Source organism: Myzus persicae, unplaced genomic scaffold (genome assembly GCF_001856785.1).
Source record: "Myzus persicae strain clone G006 unplaced genomic scaffold, MPER_G0061.0, whole genome shotgun sequence".
Taxonomy (NCBI): Eukaryota; Metazoa; Arthropoda; class Insecta; order Hemiptera; family Aphididae; genus Myzus; species Myzus persicae.
The window spans coordinates 632,189-654,479 of NW_019101783.1; the positions used below are offsets into that span (position 1 = coordinate 632,189).

Consider the following 22,291-nt stretch of genomic DNA (forward strand, 5'->3'; position numbering starts at 1 on the left):
TGCCGCGACACCGGTATTTCCGAAAATATAAACACCGTATATTATGTTTACCGGCTTAATGTCGTTTTATACATTTGTCATTTCACCACCTACGCCAGCACCGTCGTTTCGTCATCGTCGGACTGTGGAATTAATTTGACTCCATTAATTTCCGTTTCTTCGAAAATATAATTAGCTTAACGACACAGACGAGTCATTTAGAAAATTTTGGAATTTTCAACACCACTCGCGCGTCATTATATAATAATATTTTGAACACTGCAGACAATTGTGTATTTAAGAAATTTTAAATGGAATACGATAATATGATTATGTGGGTGTTGTATTTGCGGGGCAGAAGACTGCGCAGGTATAACATCTATATATACCAGTATGACGAGACGCTCTTTACTTTGCGAAGAATTATTGTTAAGCTTCTTATAAAGTCGCTCGGAAGATATTTGTGCGTGCATTTTTTGTACTTAATAAAACAAAATCCACCTTTCAGTGTTATAATAATTATTTCCCGTGCGACGTAAATATCACAAGTTGACGTGCGAAATTCTTAAATTGCAATCATATTGTTCTGCAAAGTTGCATATGTTTTCGACATATGCGAAGAAATGATTTTATTTTCTAAAATCACTAGAGGTTCAAAAACACGCATAAAATATGCAAAACTGATATCGTTCGTCTCGTAGCTCGAGCACTCAAAAATTAACAAACGCTCGTGTACAGATTATAAAATTATAATAAATTACAATCGATATTCGTACCACGCATGTACTTCGACTTATGCTGTACGCTTTTATAATGGGATTCAATCAACGAGAATTGAGGTTAATTCGGGACAGACCTTATAGTAGCCTCATGATGGTAACCCACATGAGTCATAGTTCGAGTCAAACGGCAGTTTCTTCGGCAGACTGCGGGTCACGCGATCTAAACGCACACTTTACACACGCGCGCACAGAAACGTCTATCTACATCTCGAAAAGAAGAAGAAAAAAAATCAAACAGTGCTCTTTTTGGATTTAATTGCCGGTTCCAGTCCGGAACAAGTCCTCCTCTCGACAAACCGGTCGGGTCGGGCGGACAGAGAAAAAAAGAAAAAAGCGCATGCGCATCACACATCACACAATTATAATATTATACGGCTGACGGATAAGTCAGTTTTTCTAATTGTTATTAAAAGAAAATAACAATAACATTTTTTTAATGTTATTTATTATTTAATGATTCAATAACATGTATACTAATTCCTCCGTCGACGAGTATTCTGGCCGAACGAATCACGATTACAATACTCTAGCACAGGTACAATGTATTATAAATTTATGAACAAAACTTAATGTTATAAATATTATAATACTATTATAGTATTATATCATAATATTAATATTTTTGTGAATACTACACAGTATGATCAACAAAGTCTTTGCTATTCATTTATGTAAAATGTTTCTTACACGACCCCTCCCCCTCCCCATACGCTTGTTCGTTCGAACAATGTTATTATCTTATGAAATCCGATAGTGAGAATGAAAATGGTTCCACACAAAAAGAAATAAAGTCGTTGCCAGGTATAAAAAATAGTATTCACTTTCAAAATGGTGATAAACAAAATATCAAATAACCATTTTCAGCAACGATTTCATTGGAATGATTAATAACGGTCCGTGATTCTTTGTGTCATCGGCTTGTCAATTACACATTTACACATACTGTACACACACGCGCACTATAAAATATAATAATTTGTTACGCTATAAATCTGCATAGTATATTAAATTGTGATTCTTTTGTACACAATAAAGATTTGATTTTTAAATCATAATCGGGTAGCCAAACCACCATTAATAAAATCTATGCGAATAACGAAACAAACAATTCAATAACAATATAAAAATAAATGTCAACAAAAAAATTTGCCAAAATTGCCAACATCATCACACTGTAATAAACAAGTTTCGGTTTTAACGAGTTATTTTCGTAAATTAAATTCATGATTGCTAGCAGGAAAATCGCACTACATATAAAGCCGAAAGATTGAAAATTCAACGTTCGTAAGTTATATGCTATATGTATATATAAGTGAATAGTGTATACCCGGTAAACGTTTTTATCCGGTGTCTATAAATAATATATATATAGGTACATAATATTATTATGTGTGCGTGGCGGAAAAGTACATAACGCGAGAAATCGCTTCTAAATCCCCGATAAACTTCTTGGACAACATTTTATTAATACCGTGATCCCGTAACTCCGCACACCAAGGAACCGGGAAAGCCGGTAGACCACAAAATCATAAAAAAGAAAAAACATTTATACTCATACACAAAAAAATAATCATGAGCCGACAAGTCCTCGGATTTATAATGCAATTAAAATAAATCGTGACTAGAAGTCCTAACAACAGAGCACCTAAATACACCGCGCGTAGAAGAATAAAAGAAAAAAAGATGTATATATATATTATTCATTGCTAATAAGTTTACAATAGTAAACAATTACAAGCAATTTTGTCGTCCGGAAAACGCGGTCGGGTGAATCCCCATTTTATTTATTTTTTATACATGTATAAACTATAAAGGCGCGTAAGTTCATCGATTTCCCGGAAAAATATATAGCTAGTGGGAGTGGCGAGCGGGTAGGGGAACGAGATTTTGTGTGTGTGTGTGTGTGTGTGTGTGTGTGTGTGTGTGTATATAAGAGAGATAGAGAGAGAGAGAAAACGAGAAGAGATTATCGTATCCGACAAACCGGAGTTTACAGATCGTTAAGCCCGAGTGATCGTAAATAAAAAATAAATAAAAAGGAGGAAAAAATGACAAAAACTAAATGTCGCGGGTTATTCGCACTGATCCGCGCGGGAAACCCGTTTTTATGGAAACTCGAAGCGAAACAGCAGTCACCCACGGTCGTGAAAAAAAGTATCGAATTAAAGACGATAATAATGATCATAATAATAATCAAATGTACAAACTAATTGAGAGCGATCAAAAGTGCTTCTGTCATTCGATGCCGAACTGGCGAGAGTTTAACGGATTTAAATTGGATGTAAATTATTTTTTTTATTATTATTATTATTATTATTTTAACACGCCGTATCTAAACATTAGTGACAGTTGCCGACTCCGTTTGCATGCTGCATCAATCATCCGGGTTGACCCTGGACGCTTAATGGGCTATATACGAAATCCGAAAAACAACCAACAGATATCATCCACGCGCTGAAAAACTTTTGCCCATTAAAAAACGATATTTTAAACAGACGAAATGCCATGCATTTAACAACTTTCATTGGATTATATATATATATACAATATACATATATACACGCTGAAACTTAAGATTGAGTTCAGAAACTTTTTACGTTTCCCCGCCACTCTTCGCCCGCGGTGGACTTCAAGTGTAGTCGGTGGAGATTTCCTTTACAAACGCGCGTATACAGTCGGTAGTTTTTTCATTATCTTATTATTATATACGGGACTGCTATGGGTTAAGACAATAATGTAGGTACTCGTAATCTTTTATTAACGGATAAAAAACAAGATTATTATTGTTTTATTATTAAGCGCTCACAATTAAACTATATTACTATTAGCTATTCGACTAATTCGCTATTACGATATAATAATATTATTGTTACATAAATTGCTAAAAGATTGAAGATTATTGAACGAATTCTATAATATAATAAACATTAATATGGTCTAATCAGGATTAATTAATAATATCAATAGTGGCTACCTAATAAACGCATTAAAAAAATAAATATCATTTTCATAATACAGTTCATGATAATATTACGCATATTACATGTTACACAAACAGTTGTCCAAACTGTTGAACAAAATTAGAAAAAAACACTAATCTGTAATTTATCAATGTAATAAAGAATTTTACTATGATACACGATTATATAGAAAATAAAAACGATAAAGACTCTCGTCGCTTGTCGATATCTAGACTGGTGTTATGTAAAATGTAAATCGAACGAATAAAATTAATTGTTAAAGCACTATCATGGTGGTAACTAGTAACCATTGGGTACAACACTATAACACCTACAATAGTACAATACTATGTCTATAAATAATTGTATTTAGATAGGTACTGATAAATCACCGTTTCTGCATATACATAATGTATATCACACATTTCGTTAAATGTAAACAGTAAACAACATTTTTTATCGTTTTAGTAAATATTTTTTTAAATAATTTGAACTTTTAAGTAAAGCCATAACAATACGTTTTTAATATTTTCAATCGTTATCATTTTTGAAGTTTTTTATTTTTATAAATGATATAGACAGCATAGATTTTAGTAAGTGAGAATTTCAACTTATAAAAACCAAACTTTGAAGGAGTAGAAGATTAGTTATAACTACAGTTAGGTGACAAAAGTTTTAACTATTGCAAGTATTTGGAGTTTAGAACAGACACAGACCAGTGGACCAACATCTAGCGTGATACCTATGTTCCACTCCAGTAATCCACACCGATCACCAAAACAATAAATATAATATATATCTATGCTATATAACTAATTAACTACCGGTTTGAAATTCGATTAGTACATAAAAACTCTCAGTAAAATATTCTACTTCCGAATTTTTTACTTAAAAAATGATAACAATTATAGTTAGTAAAAAGTGTAATTTATTTCCAGAAATGTTGTTTTAAAATGGCTTCAATTGTTTCAAATTATCTACAAAAAGCATATCCAAAACCGTTAAAACTTTACAAAACTACGGGTGTTTACTCTTTCAATAATTACCCTGTATATTATATATAATATATAATAATATATTAAACAGTGTAATATTATAACTTCATAGTATTTGTGTGACACATATATTATCATCATATTATTAAAATAGATAGATAACCGAAATTATTATAATAAGATTTTGATCGTTTTGCGAAAATAAAATATTATGATTGTTTCTTTCGTAATAATATACGATAATATCTTATTCAATAGTAGTTTTGTATAAAATCATATTACTACACAATAATATGATTATTATTTTTATTGTTATTTCTCAGATTGTAGCGACGAACATTGGTGGAAACGAGGACTGCAGACTGTCCATGCGGGAGAGACCGAGTATATAATATTATACAATACGTGTACTACTCGAACACACTCAAGAGCCCCTCGTCGTAGTGTTTCGGGCAGTATAAATACGTTTTAGTTTGGAAATTCGGGGCAGCACTCGAACGGTATTTAGACGAGAAGGGTCCGAATATATACGACTATCGTACCCCATGAAAGCTACAAGTATGTACTTCTCTCTCGATGGCGATGATGTACGTAGGTATACGTTTATATTATTATTTATTACTATTATATAATGCGACGATTGAGCGCGCGTCTGTGTGTTTGTTTGCGTGTATAGACCGAAATATGAAATTTAAAATTCCCATCCGATCGGATCGTACGAGAGGTAATTTGAAATTACAATAGCGCGTTAGCGTGTGTGTAGAACGAGAAAAATGAACTCCAACACGACTTCCCCCACCCACCCTTTGTTATTATTTATTAATTCTCGACATGTCCACGCGACAAATTCCGTATAGTCACACGTTATGACGATTATTATTGCTATATACAGCCAGTGCGTTGTTTATTATTATTATTATTATTATTATTGACAGCACAATATATATATATACATTACACATACATATACAATATACACAATATATATCGCACGCGTGTGCGCGAGCCGACGGGATTTATGTACACTCCTCACATCATATGATATTGTTCGGAAGTTGTTAAACAAATCACCAAGTTCATTGTCTTCGCGTTTCCTTTTGTCTTTGTTGTAATTTTATTTTAATATTTTGTTTGTTTTTTTTTTTGTTACTTCTTCATTAATGCCCCACCCGGGAAGAGTTGAAAAAAATCCCCCAGTGTTCATTAACCTCCATTTTTCGTCAGCAGAGTAAGTCGCGTTTTTGTCGGTATTGATACACAGTAGCAGCAGCAGCAGCGACGGCGTTTCAACTGATTCCTTAGGGAACGTTGATGAATGAAAAACAACGAAACGTGGGAAAAAATATTCGTGAAATTAAAATTTGTAACGTTATAGGTAGCAGAGTGTGTTTCCGAACGAGACACAAAAATGTGGATGTAAAGAGTTTTTAAATACTTAATAACATAATATTAATATAATATTATTAAAACATCATAAACAAATCGGCTATATTGACAGTAATTTTATAGTATGCTTTGTTCAGCGAGGTCTTGTGTATCATATTGTTATTAAATATATTATTATTCGTCATAAAATACGAACTGGTAAAAAATTAACGATCTGATTATTGATCATACATTAACATAGTTGTATAATAATTATAAGTTGTTGTTATCGGGTATCCATCCGAGCACATAGAGAGTGATCTTTAATGCGAATTTATTATATGTAGGCAAAGTTCAAAAATTACAATAGTTAAGATTACCATATTGGTATTTGATATAAGAAATAATCAACCAACTTTACACAATGATATGAATGTGTAACAATTAGTAACAATAAAATGACGGTGGAAAAAATAGCCTTTTCCACAACGCATTGTATATATTTTTATTTTATTTACGCAATTATATTCACAACCCAGTCATTATTACTTATGCTGATTACCTATGCGTTAGTAAACAAATCAGAATTTTTACTTTTTGGACTCAAGTTAATTTAGAGTGGTCGCACGACGACGGCATTATGAGGCGGTGGCGGAGTGGAAGCAATTAAAATCGATATAGACGACCATTTATAATGTATTGAAAAAAAATTGACAGCACCCAACCCTAATCAACAACAATGAATAACCAGTTATTATGTGTATAGGGATAATGACGACGATTAACGTATACCGTAGTATAAAATTCAACATTTTTTTTGTCAATTAGACGATTCCAGTAGGAAATATTATCCAGAAAAACTCCAATAGTAGTTACTAATTAGCTAGGTTTCCTATACTACCTACTAAACTGTTATACATTTTTAATAATACATATATTACCTATACTTACTACATGACAATGCACAATACTAAAATTATAATTCCATTTCATAATTTAATTTTTAATTGACATTTTTTCATGTATATAGAAATTTCGAAATCGCACACAACCAAATAACTCAACGAGAACTAAAGTTCTGAAGAGTATATAATATTGCAGGCATTCGGCATGTCCTTGAATCGGTGCGTTGTTTAATGGCAAATGCCGCAATTGGAAACGGTTATTATTGATAGAAATTAAAATTGATAAATATTTATAAAAATATGCCTAATACTCATATAATTCCTAATGTCATTACAGGTATTTGGAATATTATTTCCAGTATTTTATGTGTAGGTATATACACATACATAATATTATACAGATAAATGCGTTTAGTAATAAAAAAAGCCGGTTGTTAAAATGAAAAACCACACTTATATACACCGTGAGACTATAAAAACGAGAGTTTTCATTGTGTATACGTTTGAAGAATTTCAATCCATTAATAGGATGACAAATCCGATTTTTTGTTTTGCAATTTACCAGTAATAAAAATAACAAAGTACCGGGCAGCAGATGGCTATAAACGAAGCGCGCCGCGTATAGGGCGGACACTAGTATAGTCAGCGATTTTTGCAGAGGGTCAAAATTATAACGCTTTTTCGTTTTTGTTACATCATGGAAAATACGATCGTTTCGGTGTAGCGAAAATTTGCTTCGAAGATATATTATTGTATGAACAACTGTTACACGAAAAAGGGACTCGCACACACTTAACAAAACATAATCATATCCATGTAGTTTAAGGAAAGCTTAGAGTTCAATTTAAAAAATACCCTAACAAATCAAAAATGGAAACTTTTTATAACTACGATCATTTATTCTTATACCACATTATTCCGGCTACCAATATCGGTAGACTCAATATAAAAATATGTACCAATTATTTTAATATTGACTAGTTAAAACTTAATAACTGCATTCTGACGATTGTTTCAGGACTATTAACTATAGTTTTGTTTAATTTTTAATTTTTATACGTTATAATAATGACTAAATAAATATTTAAACACAATTTGTTGTTTGCCCTTCACCTTATTATTTTCTGGTACACTTCAAATTTTCAATACTCTCATAATAATTATTATCATAACACATTGGCTAATAGCTGTCATTACGATTGCAGTGCTCACGATGTTATTGATTCCGTTAATGACGTCACACGTCACGTTTAATGCATACACGCATAATAATATCATTATACTGTATACACGTATATAGTGTATACTGTATACAGTAGAACATACTACATAGTACGATTTCTATTTCTGGTTAGGTCGAGTGGAAAAACAAATTTTTAGCCACGACAAATTGCCAATCTCATTATTGCGAAAAGGGGGACGAGACGATCTGTCGTTGTTAATATATATTAACGATTTATCATAAATGAAGGGACGGCCGACGGATGTAGAGAGTTATTTGTAGTAGTGGGCGCCGAACACACACTGTACACATATTTCGCTCAATCGATCGTGGGATATGAGATTTCGGGCGAGAAATATACACTCGGCGTCGAGAGGGTGGTAAAAAACAATCAGATGTATACATATATTATATAGGATGTGGGGAAAGTTTAACATTTTTTATGTATTGTTCGACAAACGGGGTGGAAACAATGCATGTGTGTGACGAAGAGTTAAATGTTTTTAAGTGAATTAGGCCCCTCGTTTTATTTATTTTTATTTCGAATCTCTCTACAGTATGTTTATATTAAAGGCACCTAAACGTTTATTGAAACCGTGCAATTATTATTAATTTATTACACCAACCGTTTACCGGCGAACTTTAGTACAAAAAAATAATTATTGCGCGTATCTATGATGTTCAAGCAATTTTTTTATATCAAAGCAATTATAACGATTCAGGTTTAAGTTATCACCAAACAAAAGTTCTTAATACAAATATGTATTATTTATTAATTAATCACCATGTCTATGCAACATAAGAATAATATACATAATATAATATATATTTTGTAGTGTTGTAAGTGATATTTAATTTCGAATAATGTTAATAAACATATAAGTTTTTATTTGCTAAGCGCAACGGGTTTCGGTTATAACTTAAGCTGGTAATCGTAAATTGGTTATGAGTTTATGACTTACGAGTGTTCAAAAAATGACTCACCTTCAGTTACTCCCATCATATGGTAAGGAGCAATTTCGACAGTTGAATATCAGACCTGATAACAAAACAAAAAATAATAAAATTAATTACAGTCATATAAATCACATTATTAGGTAAGTAAAATACATACAATAAATATATATAATATATAAGTATTTTTATGTACGGAGTGTAACGGAGATGAATAATCTATACTACGGTCGCAATGAGTGGTCAATGAGTGAATCACCACGTCTATTAGATTCAAAATTTCAAATGTCAGTTTTAAATATTATTACGTATGATGTAAAACTTGTTTTATAAAACATACTATAGTATTATTTTACGAAAAAAACCCCGCGAAATCAAATGTTTACGAAACGTTTTCAACTGCCGTTATGCTAGACCGCGAGGGGATCATCGCCGTTTTGATTGTTGGCAACCGACCATAAAGATATTATTAGTTAGCGAATCGCATTTTAGCAGACGAAACGCTAATGATCAGAGGGCTTTCTGGATCTCAGTCGTACACATATTTCAACTGATTTATACATATGTCTGTATAGTATATATACACCCCTATATATAGGTTTTATATTTCCTTCACACATTTTAGACAACTGCGGGTATAAAAACATTCATCATTATTAGTATTCAAAAACATTATTCCTGTTACCAGATTTTTAATACAAAATAGTATTATAATATAACAATCCAATTTGGTTCATACCCAACTGGTCAACAATACTACTCAGCCACTCAAGACAACTACACAGCGGCCTATTAAACGGAGTTATAAATTAAAATATATATTTACTAATATGAAATAATACAATAGGAGGATATTATTACTTTTAATAACCCATAGAAGTACAATATTAATATATTATACTATATTATTAAAATAACCAGAAATAGAATTGATTTTCATATTAATATCCAAATATTCAATTATATTATACTACGTGACCAAATTTTACAAACATTCGGAATCCAGAAGGATTAGGATACCTACTTCCTAGTACCTACAGAATGAATTTAATTAAACTGTATGCACAAAAGCTACCACCATGTACAGTACAGACTACCTCTAAACACAAACCATAAATACAAAATAAATAAACGTTTTCGAAAATATATAAACGCGATAAAGGGTTCGTTTTTAAACGTTCTCGCATTATTAAATAATATTATAATATTGAAATAGAGCCGTATGATAAATATTAAGGATCACAGGTATATTAACGTGTTTATTACTCGAAAAACTGACCTCACGAGTGAATATTAAATTGTTAAATTCTATGATGAAAAACTAATAGCCTCGTCAAACATCCTATAACACCAAACTTCTTAAAAAAAAAACAAATATCAGTATGGCAAAATATTGAATATATGAACCAGCAACTATATTATGCTGTGATAATAAAAAGTAAATTGAAATATAGACAATATTTCTTCGTTACATTTTTCTATATTACGATGTAGATTACACGTATAAGATTAGCACAGTTATTATTACCATTATTTTACTCTACTCGTACATTATACACTTGTATTATAACTGTAGAGCGTTTTAAAGCACGATACGAATTTATTTTAACATTCATTGCTAAATATTAATATATATATATAATAAATACTATGATGAGTGATGACTAATCAAGTATTAGATAAACAGGTGCTTAACTGAGACTTATGAAAAATGTAAGCTGCAAATAGTGGTTTTGAATTTTAAGGAATCTGACTTTTTTAATAATAGTAATAACGCACTTTAAATAAATTAATCGGCCATAGGAAACGTACGAATTACGCAATGGAAATGTTAATCGACGAACTCTATTTCGCGTATACACGACATTAATTATTATTCCGTTTGGCGTTAGATAATAATTAATATTTTCGACGTGGCTGAAATATGTACGGAACACGTGTATTTGTATATAATTTTTTTTATTCTATAAAATACTATATAATATTATTATTAAAGTGATAAATATTTCTTGTCGATGACTTAGCTCGTTTGTCTTATATTTGTATAATTATTATTTAAACGCGATTTTATTCAAAACAAACGGTAGACGGACTTTTGGGGTTGTAAGGGATACGAAAAAGGCCAAAAACAATATCATCACATTACAATGATACATATTATATAGGTACAACGAATATACGCACTGTAGCAATAATTTATAGTAAACCCGATCGTCATAATGGTGTACCGAGAGGTCATCGTTTTACGGTACATTTGCTATGTACAATCTAGTAGCGGAGGAAATAGGTTTTTCAATTCAGATCGCAAAACATAATATTAATATTACAATTATCGTATGTTTATTATAGTGCGTGGTGCGTCCGCCACCTGTTCGCAGAGTTCGTCATGTGCACCATAATATTATTATGTCATGTTATATACCTACTTTATTTTATGCGGTTTTTTTCCCCCATAAGCTAAAATGAACACACACGACCGAGACTATATTATTATATGGTCGCCGCCCGGCAGAGGTTGTTAATTTTAAATCCAACGTCGCAATGAATCACGACGACGATGCGCCACGCATGCAGCGTGTACACTGTACACTCACGGTGCATTTTATCATCGTCGCGAGACTTTGCCAACATACTAGTGTGCTAGCAATATCATTCGCGTCGATACACACGCGCGTGTAGTATAATATTATATAAAACGAATATTCATGTTTTGTCATCTGCGACGAACGAAGGCATTTCACATTGTTTTTTTTTTTACTCTACACTAAAAACATTGTTCGAATACACTGCAGTATCCATATAGTCACAGCGCCAATAATTTATGTGTAATTTTTCTTAAAAAAAAAAAAAATGATTATAAAAAATAAATATATATAACATAAAATATATTATAAATATCAATAAAAAAAAAATATTAAACGATCCGTGAGGGGTTGATAAATGATAATATGCTTGAGCTTTTTTATGTAGGATTATATAGTAATGGACACGATATAATTTATCCACCAAGACCACCACAACAGTTTTTCTGTTATTCTGCAATAGCGAAAAATACACAACCCCTGGACGCTATAGAGTATAGACAGCTATATAAGTCAAAACTTACACTTCGTACTCTTACAGAATTACTACTATAGTACACACAACTCAACTGTGTTTTACTCATCGGTTATATTCGAACGAAGAAAAACCAGTTTTAGTAATGAATAATATTTAAATGTTGTAAGGTATAATATTATTTTAGAATTATTTTTTAAATATTATACAATGTTATAACCGTTCGGTAAAACTATCGTATTCGAGAGTAATTAAATTACGTAATCGATGTAAATATATTGTAAATATATATAAAGTAACGGAAATCGTCATCTGCGACTAATATTTTGAACGTCTAATATTTTCTTTAAAATAAATTATCTTAGATTTTAAGTCTAGATAATAAAATAATGAACACGGATGGTGAGTACGGTTTCAATACCGCCAACCATCGAGGCATACACCGAGTATAGGTACAAAATAACATAAATACAGAATACCGTTTTACACTTTTACGTTCGTGAAGAATTGTTTTTTTTTCTGTTCATAAAACGAGTATCTCGTTGACGTGCAATCACAGCGATTCACTATTATACAGTGAAATACATTTATCATGCAACACTTATTATTTCGCAAAATATTGACTTTTTTTAAAAATATTTTGATTACACATAGTCTTAACTCTTAAGACGTGACAATATATTTTTTTTTAACAAGATTATTTTTTTATGAAGTTTTTTATTTTTTGAATGGCAACATTGACAATTTCATGTTTCAGAGCGGAATATTTTCCTTAGTATTTCAATACGTAAAAATTGAGTTTAAAGGACTAGTAGTTTATGAGTTCTAAGTTATAAACTCATAATTTTTAAGCTACTCGTCCGAAATTTGATTATTAAGTATCGAAATATACTCAGAAAAATATTCTACTTTTAAATATGAAATTAAAATTGAATGTTGTCATTCAAAAAAGTCAACACTTTGCAAAATATTGAGTGTTGTGTGATATAAAAAATCACTCAGTATAGGTAGGTAGGTTAGGTATTCCAAAGATAAAAATGCGTATCGACAATAATACACTTGCAACAACTTTGAAGTGCATACATCCGGCTGTCGTTATGTTGAGAATAATGATATCGTGTTCCGGTACCAAAAAGTATCGGGGCAACAGAATAAGTGTCTATAGCTGAAAACTACGAATCCCGCAGGTAAAATAGTACGGATTAATTGGTCCGAAAAAAAGAAATGCCTACCAAACGAAAAATAGCGAGGCTTTTATTGTTCTGTTCAGAAGCACCACTCGGTACATACAAACAAACGCACGTTGAATCCAAGTAAAATACCGCGTATTGAGCAATAATTGGGTTATCGGGGTCATTGGGAGTTGTTTGAAATCGGGTGAATAGTATACCCATATATAGTGTGCGCGCACACACTTCGATACACAATTCATTATTATTAAACACATTACCGAGGTTTATCGGCGTGTATTTTCAATTTTGTGACCTTTTAACAACAACGACGATCGACTTGAGTTTTTTTCTTCGCCTTCCTCCCTGGCGCTCTTACACTCGCGTTAAAAATACCCACTGAGTGGCTTTTCTTTGGCTTTTTTTAAAATGATTTTTAAATTAAATAAGGTAAATAAATAGAAAAAAACAGACCATATTCCGTGTATAGGAGGTACTTCCAACAATATATTTTCTTTCTCCACTCCTGGAACAATACGCATAATAATATATTCTATAAGCCACGGTAAAACGTAAATAACGCGCGCTGGATCATATATAATAGGTTATGTTTGGATTGACGCGATTCAAATTATCTACAAGTGGAAAAAAAATTTACGGCAATGCGATTGAAAAACTTGAAAACCTTTGTATTTATTTATATTTAGGTATCTATATATAAGTGGGTTTGAGAAATATATAATTGAGTACTGAATAAAAATAATTATATCTAATTTTTTTCCGGTACGCATTAACAGTCACTAATTTTAAATTAATCACTGAATACTTAATGAATCAATAGTGAATGACTTAAAAATAGCAAATGACCATGACTCATGACTTACTGTTCCATGATTGATCCATTAAATTTTAGTGAATCGTTAAATCAATAATTGTTTTATGCAATTAGATAAAGATATGTATATATATCATTGCAGATAGGACGATCGAATGAAATTAATAAAAATGTATAAAAGGTGGCTATCGAAAAATAATTTTAAAAAAAAACCATGATAACCAAACTGTGGCTGAATATTTATGTTACTAGGTTTTGACTGAACTATATCGTAATAATTATGATTAAATTTAACAAACACACGTTTAATTATTATTATCTAAATCTCGGGTACGAGCTTATAGTATTGATAATACATATATATCATAGTGTTCTACAATTTGGAATCTTGAACTTCTGTTATGGTCAGCACACGGCAGCATATAAACGCATAAAACTGTAGTGAAAATAATAGATGAATAGAGGTAAGTATCTATATATAATAATGATTACAGCTATTTTTGCTCACCACAAGTACAACACGCATATATTACGTATATTGACCGCACTTGGCAAAACTAATTTTATCAACAATACGCATCGTTGGCTTAGAACACTCGGTTCGTGTTTACATATTATTCTGAGAAATTCACAATACACCATTTTAAGTTTTAATTTCATGTTTGTTTTTTAGTCATAACTTATTACCTACTGTAATATTATAGTCGATAGAAACGTTATTTTATCAAATGAATTGGCGTCACTTTATAATAATAATATTTATATTACTATAATACAATAATAGATAATTACCAACTTTAATTAGTCATTGGATTGGCAACAGTAAATCATGAAAACTACACAAAAAAATATATATTTGGTCGATAGTGCCAACTTCATACTTGGTGTCTCAGATGTTATATTAATGGACTGAATATTAACTATAAATTAGGTTATGTAAAACAAGAACAGGCGGACTTGTGAAAGATTGGCGCACACATCCCAAAAAAAGATACAAAAATGGAATTACGAAGAACGATACTCTAAGTTTTCAAATCAGTGGAGGACGAACGCGACAACAACGTACGTTAGTCGTCGTCACTCGTTCCGAAGAAATTGCAAATACATATGGGTTTTTAATTAAAATAATAATAATAAAAAACCTGATGACGCCGACGTGCACCTTCGTCAGTCATCACGGCGCGGCGTTCCATCGATCTACGCTCGCAAACCGTATACTCAAGGGGATACCGTATGGCGTATGGTTTAGCTTCATTATTATACAATATAATAATAATAATAATATACAATATACAATATAATATTATTATTTAAATAGGCACATTTAAGAGCGCAAACTGATTTAAGTAAATTATTGTGGGGGAACTATATTTATATTTACACCAATGCGTGTGCGCGGAATATATTATTTTATCCACGTCATATTATAATGTACCGCCAGTTCGGAATATTATTTTATTAGTACGGTTATGCACATAATATAATATATGAAACACGAAATAATAAACGTAAACCAAAGTGTGAAAAAAGCCACATTTATAACCAGCAGCCGTCGAACACACGATTCGGTCGAAAACAACTGAGCACCCGAGGTAATTGATTCGAGATTTTGGTGTGTAGGTGGCACGCGGTGGTTAAAGTTGTCATAATTATTCTTCGTAAAACGAATCGTCTAAAATTTGGAATATTTAATCAACGGGGAGGGTGGCCAAGAAACCGAAGATAAAACAAAGAACGGATAAACTTATTATGAAATCAGTATAAGATAATAATTTAATTTCAAATTGTATCTTCTTTGTATATTTTTCAATCATTTTTCACTACATTAAAAAATAAAAATGATTAAGTTTGAATGTTGGTTACAATTTCCGTCAAACAAACTCAAAAAGTTACCACAATTCCATAAAGAAATATCCAAATTTGTTGATTGTCTATTGTTCAACAAAAGAAACGAACCCTTGGTCGAAACTTTTTTTTGAGCTCTTAAGTTAAAAACGACTACATTATATAAAGTTTATAATGCTGTGTTACAGGAATATTGTCTTTCTTAAACCTAAAACCACTAAATACGAAAAAATGCAAATTATATTGTATTAACTTCCGACATTTACAAACTAGGTATATAATAATATAAGACAAGTATTTCACTTAAAATCAATATTTAATATTAAATTCATATAGGTACAGGTACTTTTGAAAAGTAACAATGACTAATAACTAATAAGTATTATGTAATTAATTTGAACAAAGCTTATTTGCTTTATTTTATAAACATAAGTCATAACGCGTTGGTGGCGATAAAATACACAATCTAAAAATGTAAAACCACAGGACGTCACGAAAAAAACAATTAAAATAAGAATAAATGGAAATAGTAAAAAAAAAATGCAATTGAAACCCCCAACATCTTATAACTATATACAGTCGAAAATATATTTTATAATAAGTACGTGTTAATCTAACAGTTATACATTGTGATAAATATTAGACGCGGTATATAGTTACTTTAACTGCAGAAAAACATGACGAAATTTACTTTAAACCGCAATGGTATGACTCGAAGTTCACTTAACTCAAGGTTTTCTGAATAACAATCAAGATAGTAAAAACACACCCTTAATTTAAAATAAAGCATCTCAAAAGACGCATGATAGTCACGCAAAAAGTAAGGTCGGTAGTCGAAACACATTAAAATAAGACAATTAATCATGTTAATATAAAATTAAATACGCGTCAAGACTGCAGGAATAAAATATTCTTAAAGCTACTTCCTGCAGTTAAATCCACTATACAATTTTTACAGGATATACTATATTGAATTTGTGGGTAGGTAATTTTTACACTGTTCGACATACTTTCATTATTGTAAAAAGAAAATTATTAATATAATTTTAGTAAATTAATAGGTACTGTACGGTATATCTTTATCATAAATTATAATAGTATGATTAAAAGGTTTACGTTCGGAGACTTTGTTGATCAGTCTATATGAACCGAGGATGATAAGAACTTCGATAAGAACAACAAAGTTTATTTTGCATCTAGTCTTGAGGACTTTACAATACCTCCATAAGTTGGAAGAAAATAAATATAGATGAGTCCAATACCCTCGCCAATACCTCAATGACATTTTTTTATAAATTAATCATATTTTAATGCGTTTTAATACTATAAGCAAGATAAAATTTTAATTAGATTATCAGAAAAAGTTCAATATTAAAATTCTCAAAATTAAAACATCTTGGTTATACATAAGTTATTCGATAAATCGTCAAATATGTAAGACAATCCACCTGTAGTAATTATTTCTCAATACACTTTATTTTAGAAATCGTCAACTTCATTATGTCTGATAGTACACCGTAATTTGTCATTGGTCATTAGTAGGGTAATTATTAGTCATACTATCGTTTAAAAATATGTTTTAAGAGCAAAATTATAAATCAAGTAGGTAGTTAGAATCAAAATAATCTAATGAATATTGATATTTTTGATCTATTAACGTATGGCGGATAGAAAAAATGAATTATTTTTCCCGGATTAATATTGAATATAATACTTTGAAACTTGCCTTAATGTGTTGGATAGTTAAAACTTAAAACGTATAGTTTTATTAAATGAACAAATAGATTTTAGTTGCTTAATTACTAATCAGTCGTCCCTATATAGATTGTATATTTGTATATTCGTTGACTGTCATATGTTTTTCAACAAATCCGAAATTAACACACTGACAAAATGAATCAACTTTACTTTATTTAATCTTTTTGCACGCGTGTAGCAACACGACTAATGACCATGCCTGTCAAAACGGTCGTTTAGCATAGAGTTGGATTTATTAGTCATTAACTAAATTTTTGTTCACAACAAAACCACTTCGAGTAAGTACTAGTGCAATAATCATAAAATGTACGTTTTCTAAAAACAATAGTAGTAATTATATAAAAAATAGACTTTTTCGAACAAGTAAAATGAAATACTTAAGAGTAATATTATCAATAAAAAGAAATAGGCTACTCATTGTAATTACCTAGTTGTTATATTCACTTCTAGCAAATTGACTTCGAAAACTACAAAAAATTATAATTATCCCTGTTCACTTAAAGTATTGATTTTCATTTTTGAATACATTTTAGTGGTATAAAACTTCAAGGGGAAAATTATAATAAAAAAATAAAGATACTAGCATTCTTCTGATAATTCAATATAATATTATGGATTATGTTATGAACATTTATTGAAATATATTGAAGTTTAAACATTTATAATATAATAATAATAAATTGGAGGTAATATAAATATTTCGTATATATTATACTAAATTGGTAAAATGTTCAAATAGTTTTGCTTTGATATTTTATTTTTTAATTTTACAGAATTTGAAAGTTGTATCCAATGTGCTACAAGCAACAGCCATAATGAAAAGTGGACAAACTAAAAAAAAGATTTTTTTATTATTAGTAGTTTTGTGTACCCAACAATTATAGAAAATAACAACTAAACAATCAAATTTTGATAATTAATACAATATATATTTAATAAGATGAAATGATAAAGCCAGGCTCCAATATAAAGGCTACGATTTGATTTATAATTATTTCTGATTTAGAGTTAATAAGAATAGAAAAAAGGTTTGGGGTGATATTAAAAGGAAATAATTAATCGATAATTCAAGAATTTATAACATTTTTCCTCACAAATGGATTTCCTAACAATGAATCAAAGTGGTCAAACATATTACTTTACGATGTATTTACAGAATATTTTTTTAGTTTACTAGCTCTATATCAGAACGTCACAATATCAATTAAAAACATTAAATACTGGATCGAATACAATTGGATTACAAGATTGTTAAGCATAACGCATAATAAAGTCTATATTATCCAGGAGCAGAACAAATTTGTCAACGGTTAATATAAAAATAAACAGCGGAGTACGGCTGTCGTGACAAAAAGCGACTACTATCAACGCACACAAATGTCTTAATATGTGTATATAAGTTAAAAGTTTAAACCAATTAATAAGTACCAAGAACCTACTGTCCTACAATGTTCACTGCATACTATTTCAAAAGGTGAAGCAAACTAAATTTACCGTTTGATTGATTAAATACAACTTAACTACAAATCATGAATTTGAGACAATGGTTAACAAATATTTTGGTAGTCTAATTTTTTTCTATTGTCTCTTACGATTGAGAAACAAGATTAAAACCCTAAGGATATGTACGCGACGGAATTACAGACGGACAACCATTAAACGTACAGTTCAGAGCTCGAATCTCATGTCACAACACCGCTGTTCATATACCTAAGTCGGCGGGAAGGAGATTTTTTAAAATTCAACAACACGCGTCAAGATGCGTTTCTAAAACATCCCTCGCGACTACCTACGACGGAATAAACACTACACCACCGAAATACAATACGCGAGGGACGCGTAGTACACTTGTACCTATAAAACCGTCGGATATTTTTTTGTGCAACGCCAATACACTATCGCCAATCGTCCTGGATCGAGCTTTTTTCCGGGTAAACGGTTAAAAACGGTCCAATGACCGGGCAATATAGGAGACGGTTGTGACAAAAGCGAATCGTTTTTTGTCCCTCTATTCTACCCTCGAAAAAAAAATAAATAAAAGCGACCAGTCGGCAGTAGACTGACCCGCCAAAGGTCTACCAGAAGCTTTCCTAGTACCTTTGCATGACGATTAAACACAAACGCTGTACTTTGCGGTTTACAGCAGCAGCAATACAGTAATAATAGTAATAATACCTAATAATAAAAAACCAACGCGAATACAAGCCGAATTGGCTGGTCTGTTTGCGGGGGGGTGGGTGGTTGTGGCGGCGGCGTTTTAGCGCGCAATGACCGTTATTTTATGAAATCACGGGGCGCTCCCGCTCTTACCTGGACGACGACAGTGCGCGTCCTTTGAGGGCAAGTGAGTTTTCGCCACAGGAATATTTGAATTTTTTGTTCTCTTTCCCACGAGCTGGATACGAGCCACAACGGTTAATCTCACACGATCGGCGAAAAATTGTTTTTCGGGACGCAGAACAAGACGCGGCGAAAAAATCGCACGCGACAAACACGCAAAAACACGTACTACACACACACACACTCGTCGTCGACGAGACGGAAGAGGCGGCGGCGGCGACTACGAAAAAAGGCGGGCACGACAATGATGATAAGACGGCGGCGAACGGACGGAGACTGCCGCGCGGCTGTTCCCGCGACGACGGCGGCGGCGGTTACGGAGGCGGCGGCGGCAGAATTATTATTATTATTGTTATTACGACACGCGCCGCGGTGAATACTGTAATACAACACACGTCCTCCCGGCTCCCGGCGACCGTTATGAAAATTACGAAAATCGTGAAACCCCAACGAGCAGCGCACGCCGTGCAAAGAAAAAGCCCACCGCCAAAAGTAAAATTTTCTGGCGCGGTATTTTCAGCGAAACCCCTACCGGCTTTTGCTCAGAGGGTGAAGCCCTGCGCCGCTGGCAAACTCGAACCACCGTCGTCGTCTTGCTGCCGTTAGATCGGGCTCAAACCACAAGACAAATTCCGAAAGGCGGCAAATTTGAAAAATTTGAAAAAATTGAAAAAATTGTTATTTAAAAAAAAAAAACACTTACCCCGTACCGGTGGTGGCGGTGTTGTAGTGATGGTCGTCGTCGTCGTCGTCGTCTCGTGTATTCAATTATAATATTATATTAATAAAATAATTATATACGATTATAATTTATAATATTAAAAATAATAATATGTACGTCGTTAAATCGCTTAAAAAAAAAAAAAAAACAGTACGTGAGTGCTATCGTATGGCGTGCGTGCGTGCGTGCGTGCGTGCGTGCGTGTGTCGTTGGCCCCGGCCTGGTGCGGACGTCCAATTTTTACGCACAGTATTCAACTAGTAAACACGAAGCCGCGCTCTGTTTGTGGAATGCCAAGAATGGCGAAAAGAATCCGGACAACGTACCGGAGCGGCGCGCGCATCGCGTGACGCACCAAGCCCGCGGTGGGGGAGGCGGCGGCGGGCGTGCGGGTCCAACGGTCACCGCAGCTTATAGTGTTATATACCCCCACCGCACGCCAACGACACTGTCTGTGTGCCGCCCGCCCCTGGCATCGGCCAGTGCGGACGGCTGGCCCGTCGGTATTTCGGTTGCTGACTACCGGCAACACTGCTGCGTTCCCGCCGCCGCGCCGCTGTTGTCTATTATCCCGCTACAAACGCTGCCGCGAAACGACAAAATACCTATTATTATTATTATTATTATTATTATTATTATTATTATTGTTGTTCTATAATTTATTATATCATCGGTGCACATCCCGTCGTCCGAATGCACATTTTCAAATGGTCCGCTGCACCGACGACGACAAATTTCTCAAATTTCTTCAAGTTATCTCCACAACGAAGATTTCCCATAATGTGTAAACCTCTAATAATAGTTCATGACGGCCGCTCAACGATTACGGAAACTCGTGAGATAAATAAAAAGTTTTTATTCATTAAAAAACAAGCGTGAAATGTAAAAATACTGAACCCATGAACTCTCGTTGTTTCAATTTTTAAGATCCATTAGTAAAACGATTACAAGGAGCAAACGTCTAGGCAATTTCGTATACACTCTGTAAACTGAACGAACGAAATAGTCTTAAAAATACAAATAAGTATGGACTATGGATATCAAATTGGTTTTACAAATCCATCTACTAGATGATAATTTAAATTATTTTTTTTACAAATTAATTATGTTTATAAAGTACAATCACTTCGTAATATATGCAATAGTAAAATAATACAAATTTAACCTGAAATGGACATATTATTATAATCATATTTTAATTGAATAAATCAAATACACTGAAATAATGTAATACTTGTAGTTAACATTGTGAGGAAATTACGTGCAGCATTTGAATCGTAACGTCTAACGGCGTATCGTGTATGTTTCGTTTTTTTCCACAGACAACCCCATATTAAAATAATCATAGAAACGTTGATTATTCCAGAACTTCACAGTTATGTCACTTTTTTTATTTGCGTCATC

The 22,291-nt window shown here is 32.2% G+C and overlaps 1 protein-coding gene across 4 annotated transcripts in view; it reads right to left on the reverse strand.

Moving 5' to 3' along the window:
• The window catches only part of LOC111030397 (transcriptional enhancer factor TEF-1), a 76,026-nt gene extending 55,032 nt beyond the window's left edge, over nucleotides 1-20,994 (reverse strand). For 2 of the 4 annotated variants that reach the window (XM_022309862.1, XM_022309860.1), the window contains exons 1-2: nucleotides 20,137-20,450; nucleotides 9,193-9,247 (exon numbers count right to left, since the gene is read on the reverse strand). In XM_022309862.1, coding sequence (XP_022165554.1) covers nucleotides 9,193-9,211 — 19 coding nt within the window. In that variant the 5' untranslated portion in view covers nucleotides 9,212-9,247; nucleotides 20,137-20,450. Of the gene's footprint in view, nucleotides 1-9,192; nucleotides 9,248-20,136; nucleotides 20,451-20,869 lie in introns of those variants that run through there. The other 2 variants (XM_022309863.1, XM_022309859.1) reach the window with 2 other exon arrangements.
• Between the last annotated feature and the right edge of the window lie 1,297 nt (nucleotides 20,995-22,291).